Raw genomic sequence first — 22558 nt, forward strand, 5'->3', positions numbered from 1 at the left:
AGGAGGAGAAAAAGAAAATGATAATAATATAAAAAATGAATTTGAAAAAGAAAAGAAAAAAGAAAGAAAAGGTGGAAGAGAAAGGGGAGGAGAATGAGGGGGGAGTGGGAGGGGAGTAGGAGGAGGGGGAGAGGGAGGAAAAGAAGAAGGAGGAGGAGAAGGAAGAGGAGGGGGGAGAGGAGCAGGATGGGGGTGGGGGAGGAGGAGGAGGGGGAGGAGATGATGATGGTAATAAATAATAAAAATAAATAAAAAAAGGAAAGGAAGCTATGCCAGGGATATGACCAGGACAGGGTGGGGGTGGGGGGGCATTATAAGGACCCCCAGTCTAACCACCTGCAACCCTTTTCCTTTCCCTCCGCCCTCTCATGTTATGGCGTCATGGCTCACTCTCAAAGTGCAATAAACAAGCCCTGGTATCCAAGGCTGACCGTGACTGAGACGAGGAACGACATATATCCGAACAAAACTATCACACCACAGAGAGAGAGAGAGAGAGAGAGAGAGAGAGAGAGAGAGGAGAGAGAGAGAGAGAGAGAGAGAGAGAGAGAGAGAGAAAATGCCCCTTAACTAATTCATTGCATGACTGATGTCAAGAAAGGTGCCAAGAATGACCACAAGGCTACCCCTCACCTCCCTCCCCCCCCATTGAAAAAAAAAGAAAAAAAAAAAAGAAAAGAGAAAAAATGAACACAAAACATAGCCCTTGAACACTCTTACATTAAAAGCATATTCCCTTTTTTCAACAAAAATACCAAGAGAGAATGTTTGTACAGGTACTGCTTTGTCAATACCGCTCAGGAATACATAAAGATCAGGTGCTAATGGACAACCAATAGACTACGTATGGATTTACTTATTTATGCATACTAGCAATTACCGTACTTACCTATTTACTCACTTACGGCTCTCCTACCTTATTCCTTAAATATTTACTAACTCGTATTTGTATTCTTCGTTTTAATAATTAATCAATTGCAATTAGTCACTTACCGGTTATATATATTTTTTTGGTAGGCAATGCAGGTTTTGAATAAGGTAAGGCAAAGGGAAAGAAAATTAACAAGAGAATGGACAATAAAAATACGGGAGGAATGAAGTCTTACTGATAAAAAGAAAAAGAAAAAATAATTATAAAAAAAGGAAAATGAAGATAATAATGGAAGACAAAAATGATGAGAGAAGAAAGCTGAAAGACAAGAATAAAGACATGGGAATTAAGAAACTGAAGAAAACTGATAGGCAGGAGAAGAAAAAAGTATAGAGAAGAGAAGGCAACTACTGAATAAATAGATACACGTAGAAGAAAAAAAAAATTAACACTCACCACACAACGAATGTTTGGCCTTACCTACTGCTTGTGCGAAGAGAGGTAGAAAAAAAAAATAATTAATAAAAGCCTTTGCTCTTTCATGATTGGTTAACATAATTACTTACAAAAAAAAAGTATTTAGTGCATAGTATAACACACATAAGGTGGGTAATTATCATGCAAATTATTCATATCTTATTTGAGGATTAAAATGGTTGTCTATTTCCACAAAGAGGTATTTCCAAAAGTGTTGTTTTCATTATTCTTTTTAAAAATTAGTATGATACTGAGGTTACTTCTCAAGGTTTTGAAAGCTATAAATTTAAAAATGATTTTAGTTTTTTACTATGATTACAAAATTAGTTATTAACCCAAATCCAATGGGCATGACATCTACCTATGTGCCATGCCCACTGTGAGTTTACTTTATTTTTCTTCACACAGATGTACTAAGTCACCAATGAGTCAATTACGAGTACTGCCTGTCTCGCCTGTTTACCCTTTTCCTTGATTTTCAAAAATATTTTACGTTATCTTATATTGCTGTTACTAATGTCTATAACATTATAGTAATTATAATGTCTATAATAAAAATAACACCACTGATATTCATGGCATTAGTAAAAAAAAAAAAATCCTGCCTATTCAAGGAAAGGTGAAATCAGGTGAGGTCACAAGGTCCACTAATTGACTCCTTTGTGGCTAAGCACTAGCAGAGCCATCTATGTGAATGAACTCGTGAATTATTTCAGGAGGTATACTGATTAATGAGTTATTTCTTGCAACACTGCCATTTCAAGCATGCAACTTTCAGCAAAGGCCAGCAGTATGTCATACCATAACCAACAGTGCTCATTACTGTGCTGTTCAGTGACAAATATCTTTCATAATATTAGAAATATTATTGGAAAATTAGAAAAACTGGTGAATCAGGCAAGGACATGTGGTCAAAAGTAAAACCAAAGTGCATGCATGTCACCAACACTGAAGTGCCTTAAATTCTCTCACACATGCACTCCTCTCCCCCCCAAACACACATTATTAACAATAATAATAATAATAAAAATCTTGGCTGCAATTTTTATAATGTATGATTCTCAGACACCACTTGAGGACATCTTTCTAAAGCTTTCATCCAAAGACTGGCTCTGCACTGAATGTGATATGCCACTATCCTCAGGAAATGGGCCATCACTAATGACAAAGTACATAAAGTATACCTCAAACACATGAGCATTTCTGACCAGTGCAGAATCTTATTTCAAAAGTTAAATAACATCCAAAGGAATTTCCAAAATCTCTCACACTATATCTGTTTCCTAATCTATTCTCTGACTGACATACTGTTTTCATTCCCTGCTTTGCAATTATTAATAATCTAACATCATCAAGAACATTTCAAAAAATCTAATTATTCTCATGCACCTTAAATTTTTATAAGACTTTTATATACTATATTCTATATTCTTGCATAGAGATGAAACTCACCTTGATTCATCACAGGACCTAAAAGCCTTTGGACATATTACTATAGTACTACTTTTAAAACCTTTTGTTTCTATTACTTAAAGATCCCTGCATAGGTAGATGAACAAACTAAGCTAGGGAAAAAACCTAACCAATACTTCCAGTTAAACACTATAACTGATAGACAAGAATCATCTCCAAACAAAGCTAGGGAAAAAATCCGACCTATACTTCCAGTTAAACACTATAACTGATAGACTAGAATCATCTGTTTGGACAGAACTCTCAGAGTGAGACACAGAAGAACTGATGTGTCTTAATCCTTCCTTTCCTGACAAAAGGTACAATGCCTTAATCAAACCACATCATGCACAAACCCACAAGCCAGAACTCTTTTTGGTCAGTCCTACAGCCTTTGGATGGGGGCTGAGTAGAACTGTCCCACCAAACCCACTGTCCAGAACAGTAGCTAATCAGTAACATACGTACAGTATCTAGTGTGGTAAGATCTACAACAAAACAGTAATGGTGATTATAAAGCACAGACTCCCTAGTATTATAAGTGCAGGTGTGATATGTATTGCTAAAAAAAAAACAAAAAAAAAACATGCAGTGGGAAAATCAGTGAAAAACCTACCTGCTAGTGATGAATGCCAGAGTATGTTGTATACTGTACATAAAGATTATCCAGGTGGAAATGTTCTCAAATATTTACAATACCAAAAAAGTTCTTGCATGTTCTATGAACACTATCAACACAAAACCATAGATACTCCTAGATCTATCTGTTCATCACTGATGAAAAACAAATTTACTCACTCACTATAGGAAATACCAATATACCATAAGCTACTCAGACCCAGATCTGTTTCTCTTAACTATCTACTGTACTGTTAATATTACATTTACATTTTCCCAGAGTAGGAAGGTCTTGGCGGCTTTACAATGTAGTCATCAATATGAATCATATTGGTCTATTAGTTCATCATGAAAGGAAACATTAACCTCTGATGACTATTCCAATATACAAGAAACTTAAACCACTCCAGTATTTACAACAATTCAAAACCACTTTTATAATGTAGCAATTACACCTATGTGTTGGTTTTATCTCTAATGTGTGTTTATGTTCTTATAAATACATGTAAAAAATATATATATAAAATTTAAAATATCTATTTCAATATGTTTTTTTTAATGTTATAAATGCAGAACATTATTTAAGAATTTTCCAAGACTATCATAGACTAGAGAACCTCAATGCTCCTGAATATCACCAAGTAGGATATAAGGTAAAGAACTCGTAGATCTAGTTATCCTATGCAATTAAAGTATCATTATAAAATGTACTGAAACCTGCACACTCTATCCACACCCCCCCCCCCCACACAACAAAAAAAAAAAAAAAAAAAAATAATAATAATAATAAAAAAAAATGCTCATCTAGTTCCCCAGAGGGTGTGCTACAGTCAGGTAAGGCTAATGGAAGCCTAGCCAGAAGCTTGGGTAACTTTACAAAGCAATGTAGATTTTCTACCTAACTTCAGACATTGAGAAAATGCACGCTGATTTTACCATAACATCTTTTCATAACATCATATGCATACCACACTTTACATTGTCAACTTAGCATACCCTATAATGCTTTCACATCAACAATCTTCATCCAATGTTAAGAGGTCTCTGGTTCCAGTTACTAAGGTCTCAGATACCATTTGTAAACAAGATCACACAACCCAACAACAAAATGACAGGTCTTTTACTGTCCCACCATTCTACATTCTACAGTACAAGTTATTACATCCATGAAAATACCAACAAACGATTGGTACACAGATCTGTCAACATAGTGCAAAGCTGAAGAGACAAATCCACCAGACAACAAGTACCATGAGAGCAATAAAACATACAAAAAAATATAAATAAGAGAAAGCAAAGGATAAAACTGACCTGTGCCTGACCATGGACTCCCAGAGCTCCTCCTTTTCGGGTGATGGCGATCGCGAGCGAGATGAGAGAGGAGGCGTGACTCGTGTTGGTGTCGCGGGGCAGGACACCTCCAGAATAGGGGGTCCCTGCTCGCCTGTTGGGGAGGTCACTGTTGACTCTCGTCGGGACGAACCTTGCGATGGTACTTCTATTGGGGGTTGCAATGGATGCAGATTAGCAACAGGAAATGGTCTAATAATTTGTGTTTGCTGTGCACCATCCCTACAATTTTTGATTTTCTGAATTTCCTTCTCTGGCAAAGCTGTAAAGTTCTGCCAAAGAATCCAAGTATATACATATCTTATAGAAAAAAAAAAAATAATAATAACAATAAATGAAATTATTGAAAAAAAAAAATATATATATATATTTTCATCCAGTTATCAAAGTCTACAGAAATGAAGCAAAATTAATAGGAAATGAAATGTATTTTTTCTGCTTTTTCAAAGTTTAGAAATAATGGGAATAAATATATAAAGTGACATAGTAACCATAAATACAAAAACTTTAAATAAGATGAATAATCCAAAAACTATTTATTTTTTAAATCTGCAGATTCCCCTTTCCCAAATACTTTTCTCGTGGTATTTTTCACATAAAACAAGAATCAAAGACTATGAACAGTCCTTAGCCTGATTCTACTGATCTATTTTTACATTTATTCATCATGCTATTACATTTCTAAATCTTTTTTATATTCTTTACTTTTTCCATGCACTATCAGGTACTGTTCTATAGCTCTGTTCTTCAGCCATTTCTGAAGGATTTATACATTCAAAATAATGATAATTTTACTGATAAGTTTCAAAGACACAAGTGATTCTGGAGGACTGAACCCTAGTTAAGAACTGTTCACAGTCTTGTTCAATATCAATTAATTTCTTCTCCAGCATATAGTGCATATCCCTAAATTTACTGCACAAGATAATATCTGGTATACTGCAGGATTCACTAAATGCATAATAAATCAAGATATGTACATTTTGAGAATTTACTCTAATGTTATTCTAAAACCACATGGGGTTAGTAATGGTATGAGCTGGTTATACAAACCTTCTGCCAATGGACACAGCATCTTAATTCTATTTCACAACACAAAAAACAGACCGCCATTCAACCACTGCAACACTTAATTACAGTCAGTAGATAACAACAATGGGAAAGTCCACCAAACATCAATGCTGCAAAGGCAAATCTCCATGATTCATTACCTTTTTTTTTTTTTTGCACAATAAGACAACAACAATTCAGACACATCAATTTCTGGGTTGCTGATTGTTCAAGACCTCAGCTAAATACAACTCTACAAATGCAGCTATTTTCTTCTCAATATCAATGCTCAACTGCAACATATCAGATCCACATAGACACACAAACTTCAAAAAGAGAAAAATACACTTAATCCTTCATTTTGATATAATAGTGAAAATTGTTTTTCTTAACTATCATGAGATTTCCAAGTAATGAGTTTGAAGATAAATATCAAATGTCTATATAAAAAAGGAATGAAGATAAAAAGATTCAACATTTTATTTTTTACTTACTTCTTACTGGAAAAGAGAAAAATATAGGAATGTATACAAATGACAAGGCTATAAACTTATTTTACTGATAAAAATTTACTGTATAATTCCTTAGAACATTTATGACTATAACTTTTTTCCCATTCACAAAACCCACACAGTCATATACAAAATATATTTCTAAGACCCTACATTACACTACAGCATTATCTGTTAAATGCAATAATAAAGCATAAGCCTCTCTTTCACCTACAGCAGTGAGTCTTCTACTTCTACACCACGACCACTGCCTGGGGTATAACTTCATCCAAGCAACTACTAAGACAACACACTCTGACAGGCTTGGATGGGAAGCTCAGTCACTATGCAAAATTAAATGTGTTACTGCTACCATTACTACTGTTATATGGATGGATTACACCCTTGTCTCATTGCATAAACACTGGTCAGGTTTTGTTAAAAGTATGTGTAATTTGGGGGTTTTGTTTGGAATCCCAACAAATTCATGTTCTTCACTAGCTTAAAACATCTTATCATGGTATTCACTTTTGTGAAATGAGTCTCTCACAAAAACAAACTCCAGTTATGTTCAAATAAAAATCCTTGAATCTTCAGCAGCTAAACTTGATCTAAACAAACAGGTTGAACTCTACAAGCTTGGGTCCAAGATATATTTACCTAGAAATTTACACCATTCCTCTTTCAACCCCTACCTTTCTTAGAACCTTTGTGAAGCATGACAAGGGACAGGACAGTATTAAAGCAGTACACATATCAGCAGTTCCAAACAAATCTCCCAAAAAAACATGTCTGTACATTGCTCTCTTAACACAAAAGTGTAAGAAGAACCAAGGCATTGAATACCTAGTGTCAGTCCCAATGTAGGCCCATACGCTTTGGAGGAGAAAGAATCAAATGTTATAGTATTTCTGTAAAATCAAATAAACAATTTTTTAAAATTTAACACATAAAATAGCATCTGGTGTTTTGATAAGATAAACATAATGGCTACTTTTTATTACCTAAATATTCACAAGACATATTTCCCTGTAAAACATGTTTGTTGAAAATGTCAGACATTCAGATATTAATCCTATGTTATAAATGCCTCATAATCTAAAGTCTGTTATATTAAGACAATGATTCCACAGGTATCTATGCTGAAAGTTAATGTGACAGCTATGATACTCTGCTGCATTCCTTTTAACTTTAAGCTTACAACTCCACTATGAAAATATTTACTATGTAAAGAAGCCCATCTCTAACAGAGTACAATAAAGTATAAATGAACTTTTTGTTTTGCTCTAATTCATCAGGTAATACTGTATTCAGTATCTATCATTCTGAAGACTCTCTACTACAAACCTACATAACAAAATTTAAATAAGTAAAGAAACAATCTTATAAAGTTCATAATTCTGACAAAGAAAAAAACAGGGCCATATACTCCATGTAACAATCTTCTGCCTCCACATAACCTCCATAATATTTCCAGACAGAACTTGATATACATGAGTTTACCTTGTGTTGCACTTCTTCACTACTGAATGATACAGTACCTGCAAAACTGATTAAAACCTATATACTTAAAACCATTCCTAAAGTTATACAAAGGAAAAAATACCACACACTGATTAGGTTTATCTAAAGTAATGTATAATAAAGCAAACTGCTTACTGTTTAGCACTAAAATACTTACCTGATACAGTCAGCTTATTGATGAAGTTTCCACAACTAAAGACACATTTCTTCACTACATTTCTGTAATATTGTTGTCACCTTGGTTTGATTGATTTGTGATCATCTAACTGCTGAAGCTTTTGCAAAACTCTTCACACAGACCTGTGTTTCAGCCTTGTTTCTGGTGTTAAGGCTAAGGGGAGAGACATCAACACTTCCAAGATCAATCTCCTTCATTCTCTTTACAGGATGCAAACAAATGCAAGGACAAATTCCCAGTAGGAAGGAAATCCATTTTTCTTACATGGCCACCTATCCCTGAATACTTATTCAGCAGTTACACAGAAAGCTATGAGATGAGGGAACCATAAAACAAAAAACTGAACAGAAGGAAGCACTGCTCTTGATGACAAAGTTCCTCTTGTAGTCTCCAGCACAGGGAAATTCAGCTTCATTACCACTGAGATTATGGCAATCCTCAACAAACATCCATTTTACCAAGCAATAAAAAAAGAAAGGCAAACAAAGAAGACTGCAACAGCAAATCTGGATCCAGTACTACTAAAATCTAATTAAAAATTGGTGTTTCAGGACTGAAAAACCAAATGGCATCAGAGAAACTAGCCTTGCCAGACCTTTGGATCATATTGGTGGCTCAAGGACAGAGTAAGCAAGAGAATCAGCATGAAATTTTGCATAAAGCTCTTTCAATAAGAGACTATTAAAGCAATGACACCGAGAAGTAATTGAAGAACACTTAGAAGGGGGTGATGTTTAACCCCATCATCCTTGACTCTGGATAAGATGAAGGTAATTTTTCAATAAAAACACTGATATTCTCAGTTGACTTTGGAAGACTAGCTCAACAGCTAGTGAAGAGAGAGCTATAAAATTCCACATCTGTACAGCACAGAGAACTGAAATCAACTTCAATTGTCTTAGCATATTTATATGCCACCTTGAATACTGGCCCAGTCTCACTGGGAATGAGAGAGAAAATATATAATATAACAATTACAATGGAGACTTGTGCCTTTCTGAGAATGAGGCAGTCCTTACTATGTATGACCAAATGGAAATGATGCCAGAAAATACAATATAATACTAAGAAACTAAAATGAAAATGAAATTTAAATAAAATTTGTTAGTACAGGGCTTGCACAACATTCCACTATGAGAAATCTTACATTCCTATACCAATGAACCAATACTGGCTGTTTGATTTTTCACATACAGTTCATGTTCACCGTCACTGTGATTTCCTAAGGTAAACTCTAAAGCCAATTACACAATGAAAGACAAAAAACTAATAAATCTGGATAATACCCACATCAGTGCCTGATTAAGCACATTGCTAAATTCAATTAAATTCCTTCTAGACTTAAAATCCAGCAATCCACATACTTTGTCAGTTATCACGTCATTCATAAATGTGCCTGCGGATCATGGCACAGTTACAGGGGAAATAGGGGGATAATGGCCCCCACTTTATTCAAATTCAATGGAAGGGGGAGGGGGGACATTCACAAAATATCTCCAAGACTACATTTTTACTATACTAACCCACACATCTTTACAATACCAACCCACAATAAAAAAATACTAAATACTAAACCCAATATGCAATGAAACAAATTTTTGTTTGCCCCATTATCAAAACTTTGACCCAACCAATGTCTGTAGATATACTTCAGAAAGACAGCTGTAAAAAGTAAGTTCAAAATAATAGCTAGCATACCGAAACATGTGACAAGCTAGTTATGTGCTCAAACATAATACAACCTTTAGCTGAAATATATCAAAGCACCTCTACATTATTCAAGAGCTTTCTGGTGACTAATGCCAAGATTTGTAAACATTTAGATACAACTTTAAAGAATTAAATATTCAATACATATTCTCCTTCTTCTTTCTCCTACTTTTGATGATATATCTTGTAATTACAGGGATCCCAGTTATTCATCATTAACAACAATAAAGTACATTATAAAAGGATGTTATGTGGACCAAGACTGTGGTGTCCACTGACTGCTTACTTGTATATCATCAAATATAGTCTATAAAAAGATGAACTATGTATAAACATCAATATATTCACAATAGATACTCAAGTGAAGAAAGAAAGGATAGGCAAACATGTTATCACAACTTTGGTGAGGTTATATATCACAAAAACATAAAGGGTGTCGCTCCATGCAGTGCAAAAGGACAAGAAAAAAAATGAGTTAACAGAAAGAGAAAAATAAAAAAATCACTATTAATACCATTAATATGCTGACTATAAGATTATATAAAATATTTAAAAACAAAAAAATAATAATTATACTTTATTATATATATATATAATAAAAAAAAAAATTAAAAAAAATAATAATAATAAATAATATAATAAAATACAATTATAAAAAGAAATATAATAAATAAAAAAATTAAGTCCTACAGCTCTTTCAAGTGCCCAATATCAGTTGCACCCCCCCCCCCCCCCCGACAAAAAAGTGAAATGACAAATAACGAGTAATGAATAACTGGGATACCCTGTATATATTTAATTTTAAATAAAACTTATTATCACCCACACCACTCTCCAGTTTAGTGGACTGCTGGATTAATACCATTGTAATCTTTGTGGCACTACAGGATTTATCATGAGTTATTTGATCATTACCGAGTTACCTATAACTACGAGGAAATGGCTTTACTACATAACACAACCACAGTGACAAGTTTGGCATAAGAACTGGACATGAGGATAATTTGTACCTTCACCGTAGTAGAAAATATGATCTAGTCCGGATCTTCTTCGGGAAGGAACATTTGCTGGAAGGTAAGAACAAATCACATTATTAAAATCAGCTGATGCTCTCATTATCCAACTCTGCATCCCTTTCAGAGTATTCAACATCAAAAGTGAGACCTCCCTTTCTTCATCATAGGGCAATTCTGCAGCAAGAATAACAATATGTTCCTTCTCTTGATTAACCACAAACAGTTTCCTTTTTCCTCTCTTCATGCCCCTTTCTTCAAATGGAAGCATCTTGGAATGGAACAACAGGAACTATCTCACAGATGACCTGGGTCCACAAGGTTATTGTGAAAGAGAACAATTAACCCTTTGCCTAAATATTCTACACAGAAGATGAAGACTTGTAGTCAAACTCCTAGACACAAAATCATGTTCTGTGGATACTGATACTTCCATTATGCTCTTTTGTACAATCCTGGCACTACAGGATTTATCATGAGTTATTTGATTATTACCGAGTTACCTATAACTATGGAGAAATGGCTTTACTCCATAACACAACCACAGTGAGAGGCCACTTCCAATTTTTTTTGTACCTGTCCACCAGTTGATGACCAGAGGAATTGCAGTTATCTCCACACCCAAAAGAAAGTGAGAAAGTGAGAAAGAGCATGAAAAAGAGAGAGAGAGAGAGAGAGAGAGAGAGAGAGAGAGAGAGAGAGAGAGAAGAGAGAGAGAGAGAGAGAGAGAGAGAATGCATCCACAATGATCAGTTCGGTTTCATGTGTGCTGTCCATGCTGGCGAGATTATCCTTGCCAAAGGGATTAAGCATAGTGATAGTAAATCCACTAGAAAATAGCAAAGAAGATGAAAACAAATAAAATAAAGCCTATAGGTGAAGCCCGGGTTTAGTAGCTGTAATGGTGTAATAGTACCTCATGTGCAGATTTTGCGGGCTGTCTTCATTACGATTAAGTCTTTCTTGAAAGCCACTGCCAAACAAAGTAAACTTACTTTTTAGTGAGTAACCAAACCAAAGAAATCCTCAAACAACTGCTAAAACCTTAATGTTATTAATCAGCAACAAGTGTTATGACCAGAAACAAGAGACCATGAAAATTATCAGTGACAAAAAAATTTAGCAAAAAAATTAAAAAGGCTATATTAATTTTGCAATGTCATTTATTAACCCCTACAACGAATCAAACATTGTTAATTTTAATTCCCTTTTTCTTGTGTTTGTTTCCTTCCTCCATCACATATCTACTTGCTCCTCTTATCTTGCAAACTAATGAAGAACAGGAAAACATCATACTGAATCCTATACCAGAAAGAGCCTTCATTTCGTTTTATATCTTTTTGCCTTGCAAATATGTTTCTGAGGTACATGATAAGCAAGAGCAAATGTCTCTCAACTATTTAAGACAAATCTAGCAAAGAACCAGGTACAAAATCTGTGTATCTAAGAAAAGAGGCTGAATTTACTACATAAGGCTGTTTCAAAATATAAGGCTTCTGTATAGTTCTGTTCCTAGGAGTTGTCTCGTAATAAGCAAATGGAAATGTGGAAGAGGAGAGAGGTCCATCCTATATGTGAATTTCAAAAATTAAATGCATTAAAGAGTAATTGTTAACTAGACATTAGAAATTACTTTTTGGAACAAGCTCCATAATACATTATGCAGAGTGGTTGCATGAGGTCAAAACTCAAAAATTTACTATCAAAATTTCTGTAGGAGCAAAAAGTACTAATAAAATTCAATTCCTTACATTTGATGACAATGTTCATCTACTTTGCATGACTTCTCTTAGCAATTGCACATTTTCTACTTAGGAGTTTTATATGAATATCTTTTATTGGATGATTTCTATCAGAATTCAATACAGTAGAAAAAAAAAAATCAGATTCTATGCCTCATCATAATACTTACTTTTCATTTTTGAGTTCTGACTCTGTGTGCACTGCTACTTAAGCAATATTCATCAGTAAATTACATTTTGAAAAAAGATTATATGAGTAGGAAGAAAATGTAATTTTCTTATCAATCATTGGTGTCACTAATGTTTTTGTGTCTAAATTTTACCTTAAATTTTTATTTTAACTTTAACCTTCATCCACTGATGATGGCTATACACACCATCTAGAATGGTTTTGCTTTACAAATTTTGCTTATACAAAGGTGGCTTCACCAGCCCTTAGTCAGCAAAGAGTCAGTTACAAGATCTACCTGGGTTCACCTGCTTTCCGGATCCCTCAATGTTTTGTGAACAGTTTTTAATCATAAATTCTGTTATTTTTGTTATTAACACTGTGATTATTCTCATTTTCATTCTCATTATCATAATGTTACATCTGTAACAACTGAAACTCTTCTTTCCCCAAAATTCAAGGAACAGGATAAACAGATGTGATCAAGTATGGCTAATAGCTGACTATATATAAATAAAATTAATAAAACAAAACCATAGTGGCTAACGCATGTGCTCTCTCAATGGGTTAATTTTATCTTATCTTAAACTTAGATGTAATAAATTTTCCTACAAACATCTAAGACCTAATCTAAATTTCGTCCTTTTAAAACATTATTAAAAAAAAAAATTAGACATTAAACTTAATTTCAATACATTTTCCTATAAATTCTACTAATGTAAGCTAAAGTTTTGTCCTGTTACAAATTTTCCTATAAAATGCATTAAACTTAATCTAATCTGAACTTTAGTCTTCTCTGTCGTATATTAAACTTTAATTATATCAATTTTCCTATATTCCAAAAGCTTTATTGCAGACCTAAACTTTTTCACCCTGATTTAAACAAATTATATCATGCATTAATTCTTTCCTGACATCATGAAAACACTGACTGACAAAATAGCAACATATAAGCAATTGCAGGAGTGCGTTTCATGAGCGAACACTACTGGACGTCAGGGCTAACACAAGAAGGGGCAGAGGCATGTACCTTCTACAGTTTCCAGTTTCTGCCTCCCCTTGGCTATAGCACTTGCTGGAAAGCAAGAAAGAGTGTGTTCACTAAGATCAGACTTAGAGACCCACAGATACATTAGGTTAATGGAGGAAATTAGTCCTTAACCTCTGAAGGTGAAGTGGAAGACCTTCACCCTTTGAGCAAAAGATCTTAAGCTAGTTAAAAAAAAAATAATAAACTCAAAATAACTATGGTTTGAAAAAAAATTAAAATTAAGGCACTGTGTTGACTGTCAGAAAGCTGAGGTCTCTGTTGTACTTGTGGTATCAAATACCAGATCAGCTAAAATGATCAAACTAATCTTTAAAAAAAAAAAAAAAAGTATGAAAATGAAACATAGCATAAAAATGAATATTATAAGACTTACTAAAAAGGAATAAAGTTTCAATTTCCTATACTCTCTGGATTTCTTCCTTCACTTTATCCTTGGCTGCCATTCTCCATTATGGGGAATTTAGATCATAGTGGCATACGTCTGGAAACTCCCATCCAGCAAGGTGAAAGGCAATCCTCACATTATTCCACAGAAGACTTCCTCTTCTTTCATTTATAAAGGGCTTGATTAGCTGGGATTCAACTTAAAATTAGATTCCAGCAACCTTGGCAACAACTGCATACAAAATCTAAACCTCCGTAAGTCTTTTTCACCTTATTCATTCACTATTTTTTTCACTATCTGATTCTTAGTCATTTACCAGATTCAGCTATGCACACACTTATTTAAAAATCATAGTCATATTTTCAGTATATACTTTTTACCAACTTATACCTGACAGCAATGATCAGGTTTTAAATTATTAGAAGTATATGTATTTCTAATTCTGAAAGGAGAGATAATTTCTATGCAAATAACTTTAGCCAGAAGCAGCCTTGTAGACTGACACTGATGAAGAATGGAACCAGAGTCTCTACAAAGTCCCTTGCAATGCTTCTCCTCAGTGTCTCCATGCAATGGCTCCAGCCTTGCTCAGAAAACTGAATTGCTATCATGCATGTAAGGTCAACCATCCTATCGAAAATAACAGTCATCAATCTTAACTAATATCATTTCTGTCCTCCACTGACTTTGTTTGCAACAAATGATGTTCAAATCCTATAAAACAAAGCCAGCAAAAGGAGTCTGGGACTAGATCCCATCCTAATGTAGCCTGGACTTACCAACAGCTGAAAACAAAGTGAAACACTTATCCAATTCAGATTAAGGAACCACTGTCTGACCCTGCCATTACCATGCAACAGAGTGTAAAAGATAAAAAAAGAGAAAGAAAAAGAAAGAGAAAACATAGTAACAAGAAAGAGTGAGAAATAGGAGAGAAAAGAGACAGCAGATTAAATGAGAATATTAAAGTGCTGGTATTGCCACCTCTTCAACAAGTCATACCTTTCTCATCATCAACAAGCAGAGTACGGGATTTACGGATGGTTCCCTTGACAGAGAACCTGCGTCGGGCAGAAGGGTCTCTGATGGATTTCTTCTCACCAAACCTTTAAGGGAAAAAAAAGATTTTCTTAATATCTGAAGATGGACCAAAGATGGGATAAACACATAAGAGGGAGAAAGGGAGAGAAGGCAATAGGGAGGGAGGAAAGTTGAGAGGGTAAGAGGGAGATGGAGAGAGAGAGGGTGAGAGAGAGAGTGGAGGGAGAAAGGGTGAAAGGGTGAGAGAGAGTGAGAGAGCAAAAGAGAGAGAGAGAGAGAGAGAGAGAGAGAGAGAGAGAGAGAGAGAGAAGAGAGAGAGAGAGAGGAGAGAGAGAAAGAGAGAGGAAGAGAGAAGAGGAAGAGAGAGAGGAGGAGAAGAGAGAGAGAGAGAGAGAGAGGAGAGAGAGGGAAGAGAGGGAGGGGAGGAGAAAGAGAGAGAGAAAGAGAAAGGAGAGAGAGTAGAGAGAGAGTGGAGAGGAGAGGAAAGAGAGAGTAAAGAGGAGGAGGGAGGGAGAGAGAGAGAAAGAGAGAGAGAGAGAGAGAGAGAGAGAGAATGAAGAAGGAGGGAGGGAAAGAAAAGAAAAGAAAAAGAGAAAGGAAGAAAAAGAAGGAGAGAGAGAGAGAAAAAAAAGAGAGAGAGAAAGATCCAAAGAAAGACCAATTTGCTATTGCCAAAGAACTGCAATATTCTCTGTTACAGTGACCAAAAACTCAAGTCCCCCAGGGCACCAGTAAGTCCCCCAGAGCACCAGTGAAGGTCGATCATTACCTCGAAGACATGCGGACAAGGTCAGCTCTCCTCCAAGACAGGGACCCTCGCATCTGCTTCTCCAGGTAATCCTTTACTTCTGGTTTCAGACCTGAAGGGAAACTCATAGTAGGGAGATAATCCACACAATTTGTATGCAATTCTTACAGATAATGGTATCACTCTATAAGTTACAAAGAAATGTGTAGTTCACTTTACCCTAACCAATGGAAAGTAAAAATATCTTCCCTTTCCATTTCAGGATCTAAAGTAAACCTTCCAATATTTAAAATCATCTCTTGTACATAAATTTCAATAAATGCTGAGCACTGCATCATTCATTCATGACACAGTATATCCAATGTGACAAATTCAAATATTGTTAACACTTATTAAGTATTTGTATATATATACATTTGTATTTTTGCTTTACATAACAATGATAAAAGGGCCAACGCAGATGACTCACTGTCAGGGTAGCCATTCTCATTATCATGGAGAAAATTGAGGCTTGTGATGCAGGATGTGTTGAGGAACTCCTGCATCTTGCCGAGAGCCACTCTGAATAAAGGAAAAAGAAAGAGAATATTAGAAGGACCCTTTTTTCATTAAAGAAAATGGACACAAATAAACACACACACACACACACACACACACACACACACACACACACACACACACACAAACAAAGAATTACCCTGCGACAAACACACATAAACTTTCCATTTTTTTTATCATTATTATTATTTTTTGTTGTTGTTGTTGTTGTTGTAAATTATATTTTTGAATTCAGGCAATGAATGGTTTTCTGTGAATAAGCTTGAACTGCTCATTCAATATAAGTTGCACCTAAAAGATATTACATGTTTTTTTACACTTCATAACTTTCTGCTGAACTTAAAACTGATCAGCCTCCTCCAAAAAATGAATGCTAATAATTGAATAGTTTAATCCTTTAATAATCTTCTAAATTTGAAGTAGATATTAACATTTTATATTTAAAGGCACACACACACACACACACACACACACACACACACACACACACACACACACATATATATATATATATACATATATATATATATATATATAATATACATATATTACATATATAATATATATATATAATATATATATGTATATATAATATATATAATATATATAATATTATATATATATATATATATTATATATATATATATATATATATATATATAATATATATATATATATATATATATATATATATATATATATATATTTATATATGTTATATGTAATAGTATATGTATAGTATATGTATATGTATATATATGTGTATGTGTATGTGTATGAGTATGTATATGTGTATGTGTATGTGTATGTGTATGTGTATGTCATGTGTATATGTATGTGTATGTGTATACATATATATATATATATATATATATATATATATATATATATATATATATATATATATATAAAATATATATATATAATATATATATATATATATATATAATATATATATATATATATATATATATATATATATATATACATATACATATACATATACATATACATATACATATACATATACATACACATACACACACACACATAAAGCTGGGTTACACACACACACACACACACATAATATACATAATTCCTATCAATCATCACCATATTCATCAAATAAAAGGTACTTTTCTAACTTGAATATAAATTACAAATACCAGGCGATTTTAGCTTCTGTAATTATTCAAACTTCACCAGCAAAAGAAAAAAAAAAAAAAACGTCACCTGGTTCCATTGATGTATCCACTCTTAATCTTCTTTAGGGTCGACACCATCGCCATTGGGATCTTGCCGTCCTCTGTGTAAATCAGAACATGAATTAGTGTCAAGTTGGACTGCTATGTTTCATCTACTTACAGGATATTTTAATTATCCACTATACTTTCTAACTAACTCAATTTACTTTCTTCACAAATATGACAATATGTGTGTATGTGTGTGTATGTGTGTGTGTGTGTGTGTGTGTGTGTGTGTGTGTGTGTGTGTGTGTGTGTGTGTGTGTGTGTGTGTGTGTGTGTGTGTGTGTGTGTGTGTGTGTGTGTGTGTGTGTGTGTGTGTGTGTGTATGTGTGTGTGTGTATGTGTGTGTGTGTATGGTGTGTGTGTGTGTGTGTGTGTGTGTGTGTGTGTGTGTGTGCACATACACACAACACACAAATTAATGTTGCATTCAATTAATCATTTAATCATATTGCAATCAATTAATCACTTCACCAAATATAAACAAACACTATATCTCTCTTAACCTTCTGTTATATCTCACATGCAAAACATCCAAGGAAGTACACAATTAATCACAATATAACAGCTCAAACTCACATCTACCTCATAAACTTTGTCAATAAATCAAAATAAGCTTAGAAATGTAATGACATCTACAGCCTCTCCCACTGAGTTGACATCAAAGCAAGAAGCAGCACCAACGTCTCACACTGAACCCCTAAAGGATGAACCAAATTCGGGTATCTATGTGCACACAGGGAAGGAAATATACATTTCTTAGTCTACTTCAGTGTATGACAATTTCAGCTTAATGGGTGTTAACATGGACTTCAATAACATGGTTAATTATTTTTCAGATGACATTTATTATGGTTCATCCAATGTGCACACTTACCTGAGAACAATAACTGCTGTGCCTCATCCTTTAAGGGCATATATTAAACATGAAATACAAGAACTTAATGAACACCAGATCAAGCAAAATTGTAACAACGATAATTTTTTTTAACTTTAAGACTGGCTCTTTGTCAATTTATAATAATGCTTAGTTTTAATATCAACCAGATTTAATAATGATAAATTTTCCAACAACTTGGCCTATATTAGGCTTACATAAACCTTATTCTTAAAAAAAAAGAAAAAAAGAAAAAAGAAAGAAAAAAAAAGAAAAAAGAAAGAAAGAAAGAAAAAAAAGAAAAAGAAGAAGAAGAAGAAGAAGAAGAAGAAAAAATATATATGTACATATATATATATATATATATATATATATATATATATATATATATATATATATATATATACACACACACACAACACACACACACACACACACACACACACACACACACACACACACACACACACACACACACACACACACACACACACACACACACACACACACACACACACACACACACACACATATATATATATATATATGTACTGTATGTATATATACATATATACATTTTTTTTTTCTACATATTGCACACAAATATAAACACTATTACAAGGACATCAACAATTTTTTTCATATATTTTGATGGATGATAAGCTTCTAAATACAAATTTAAAGGGAAAAATGCATCAATGGTCCTTTCTGATACAAGCTATTGGCAATGATAACAAATCCAAAGGCAAATAATACTAAAAAAACAACTTGACAGCAAAATATGTATAATTCACATTACCTCTCTCTCCCTTTTCAAGCTCATGTCACAAGCAGAAGAAGCAGCTTACCTAGCATGAAAGACTGGACAAGGTAGGTAATGGTAGGTCTGCCAAGCATGGAGCTGAACCAAGTCTCTTTCAGGAAGGCAACATGTGACTTCAGGTAATAGCACAGCAGGTTTATATCATGCATGGCGTACCACTCCTCTGTGTCCACACTCTACAACAACAAATGGTCTCACATTTATTCTACAGGTAATACCACAATGAATCTGCCTGGAGAGGCATGAGTAGCCTGGTCCTTTTCTATTAATATATACCAAACAAAAACAAAAAGGCATGCACAGATTGCAGTAAAGCAGATTTTTAGATTAGAAAAGGGAAAATCAGATTTGATTATTGGGCTAAAAGCAATAATGTAAGATTTCTAAAAGGATGAAGTGGCATTCATCTGAAAATCAAATGAGAGTTCAACATGAGACCATTTGCCTTGAAATCTAAAATACTCTTTCGACAAACATTCAGTCAGGTTTCAGCTAAACATATTATTCCCATTCAAAAATGGTTGTAGTTATTCACACGAGACACAAAATCACGTATAAAGGGTTTAATAAAAGCCATGGCTCTTACTAAGCTGCATCGAATAAAAAAAAAGAATTTCAGCGAGTACAGATATAGACCAGTAGGTAAATACATGATCATTTCTATCACTTCCAGTCATAACATATGATATTCATTGAAATTAGACTTCTACTACTCAATTCTTGAATAACTGTCAATACTCAATACATCCAACAATTTTCAACACTCTCACTGTTTCAAATCAAGATTCCAAACTCAAGTAACACAAAATTGTCATCATCAAAACATATGGCTAATCATCCACTTCCAAGCAAAGCAAACTGTAAATGACACTAACAGTTCAAATAACTGAACACAAACCAGTTTTCTAACAAAAATTGGAGCTGAAAGGGAATGACCTGAAAGCAATTGTATGTTCATGATAATAAGTAATAAATATGCAAAAAAATTTGAAGAGGCAAAGACCATTGCCCTTTGTTCCCCATGCAATCAAGAGAGGCCCACAGCTCTTTTCTGGCAGCAGCTTAATTGCAAAAGACAAAAGCATAAAAGATGCACCGCTGAAAGATCTTAAACCTCTCATGGCTGGCAAGAGTACACAATGTAATAAACACAAGGGTGCACAGTACAGACAAATTCAATTTTTGGGAGCACTAGTTTTCATTTTAAAAAAATAATTAGTAATGATAAAAAAAGAAGAAGAAGAAAAAAAATTAAAGTTGCAGTTACAGAATACCATAACATATTTGTGATTCAGTTTAATGCATTTACTCAATGATAAGGGATGGCTGGTTAAAGATAAGGGATACCAGAGAGTAACTGCTGACCCACACACCTTTCTGGTAACCATTTTCCTAACCAGACATTCAACCTATTCACTGCAGATAAAGCTTGGCAAGGCAGGGGTGCACTAGTGCATGGTGCTCTTTGCCTAGGCAGTCATCTGGCACACAGCTGGGCTCCTTAGGCATCATCCCAGATACTGGGACTGGACCCGACATGATTAGACATCCCCTGGCATAAGCAAAATTTTCTCTATGATGTGATAGCTGTCACCTGGCATGAATAAGGTTGAAAATGCCCACAGATCATATTACATTGGGTGCCTCACCTAAATGAATACATAGTATGTCAGATGCCATGAAGGGGATAAAGAATCTTTTAGACAGTTATTGAAACTGCTCCTCCTTTCACAAGATGCAAAAAGTAAGCATTTGAATAATTTAACAGAGTCCAAAAGTGTTAGGTTTGGATGATGTAACTCTTTGGTATATTTCAGATATCATGTGTACAAAAGCATTCATAAAAAGTGACAAAAAGGACATAATCAGAACCCAAGCTCTAGTCTGCCACTAGTTTTAAACATAAAGCATATCGCAAATTCCTATCTAAATAACACCCAATGTATAATAATAATAATGATAATAAAAGCTAAACTACAGTTACACAAAGAACGGGAAAAAAGGAAAGAGAAGAAAAAATGAAGCATCTGTTGGACCTATTTTTTTCCATTTTCAGTATAAAAACTAAATATTCCCATGCTAAAAAAGTTCTATTGTATCACTAGAGTCAATTCCAAAAGCTTTCACAAACTCGTATATCTGATATGTTTTTCAACAGAATATATTCTAATAAGACATACATATCAAGGTAACAGTTGCACTCTTCCTTTTTTTTACTTTCCCTTTGGCTTGGCCACAAATATACTTTAATCAAACAATTGGAAAAGCCTTATGCATTACTAGCAAAATTTGAAACTAGAGCCAATATGGCAGAAGCCCAGAAAATTTTAAACTTTGAATGACAAAAGACAACTATTTACTTTCACATGGAATGCAACACACACTGTTCTTTCGACAATTGCAAAGAGATTTGTACAAAGGAGCTTTACACAAAAATTTTAACAATATATTCATAATTTTGAAATAATTTCGTTCATATTTCCATTATGGCATTAAAGGCAACTTCTACTGAATGTAACATTTGCTTTTCTCCCTACAATTATGACTGTCAATTATGACTTTACAAAACTTATATATACTGGTTAGGAATAGTTGTAGGCCCTCTGTTTCATTTTAAACAAGATGTTGCTCTGCACAAGCCTGCCTGCCTCTCTCTCTCTCTCTCTCTCTCTCTCTCTCCTCTCTCTCTCTCTCTCTCTCTCTCCTCTCTCTCTCTCTCTCTCTCCAAAAAAAAAAAAAAAAAAAAAAATATATATATATTAAATATATATATATATATATATATATATATATATATAAAATATATATATATATATATATATATATATATATATACATACATATATATATATATTATATAAAATACTAATATATATATATATATAAATATATATATATATATATATATATTATATATAATTATATTATAAATTTAAATTTTATATATATATATTATATATATATATATATATCTATATATATTATATATATATATATATATATATATATATATATATATATATATATATATATTATATATATATGTATATATATATATGTATATATATACTGTATATATATATATATTATATATTATTTTATATTATATTTATATATAATAATAATATATATTTATATTATATATATATATATATATTCTTATAATATATATATATTATATAT

General features: G+C 33.5%; 1 protein-coding gene across 16 annotated transcripts in view; it reads right to left on the reverse strand.

The window, feature by feature from the left end:
* The window catches only part of LOC119597124 (probable phosphorylase b kinase regulatory subunit alpha), a gene marked incomplete at its 5' end in the record, with an annotated part of 70881 nt that extends 53147 nt beyond the window's left edge, over positions 1-17734 (reverse strand). For 6 of the 16 annotated variants that reach the window (XM_037946625.1, XM_037946623.1, XM_037946619.1 and 3 more), the window contains 9 exon segments: positions 1352-1354; positions 4730-4916; positions 7156-7185; positions 10732-10788; positions 13676-13720; positions 15084-15187; positions 15892-15982; positions 16340-16431; positions 17662-17734. In XM_037946625.1, the coding sequence (XP_037802553.1) occupies positions 1352-1354; positions 4730-4916; positions 7156-7185; positions 10732-10788; positions 13676-13720; positions 15084-15187; positions 15892-15982; positions 16340-16431; positions 17662-17734 (682 nt within the window). 16 annotated transcript variants of the gene reach the window in all.
* Positions 17735-22558: the final 4824 nt, after the last annotated feature.

The sequence above is a fragment of the Penaeus monodon genome, chromosome 38 (genome assembly GCF_015228065.2).
Source record: "Penaeus monodon isolate SGIC_2016 chromosome 38, NSTDA_Pmon_1, whole genome shotgun sequence".
Classification (NCBI taxonomy): Eukaryota; Metazoa; Arthropoda; class Malacostraca; order Decapoda; family Penaeidae; genus Penaeus; species Penaeus monodon.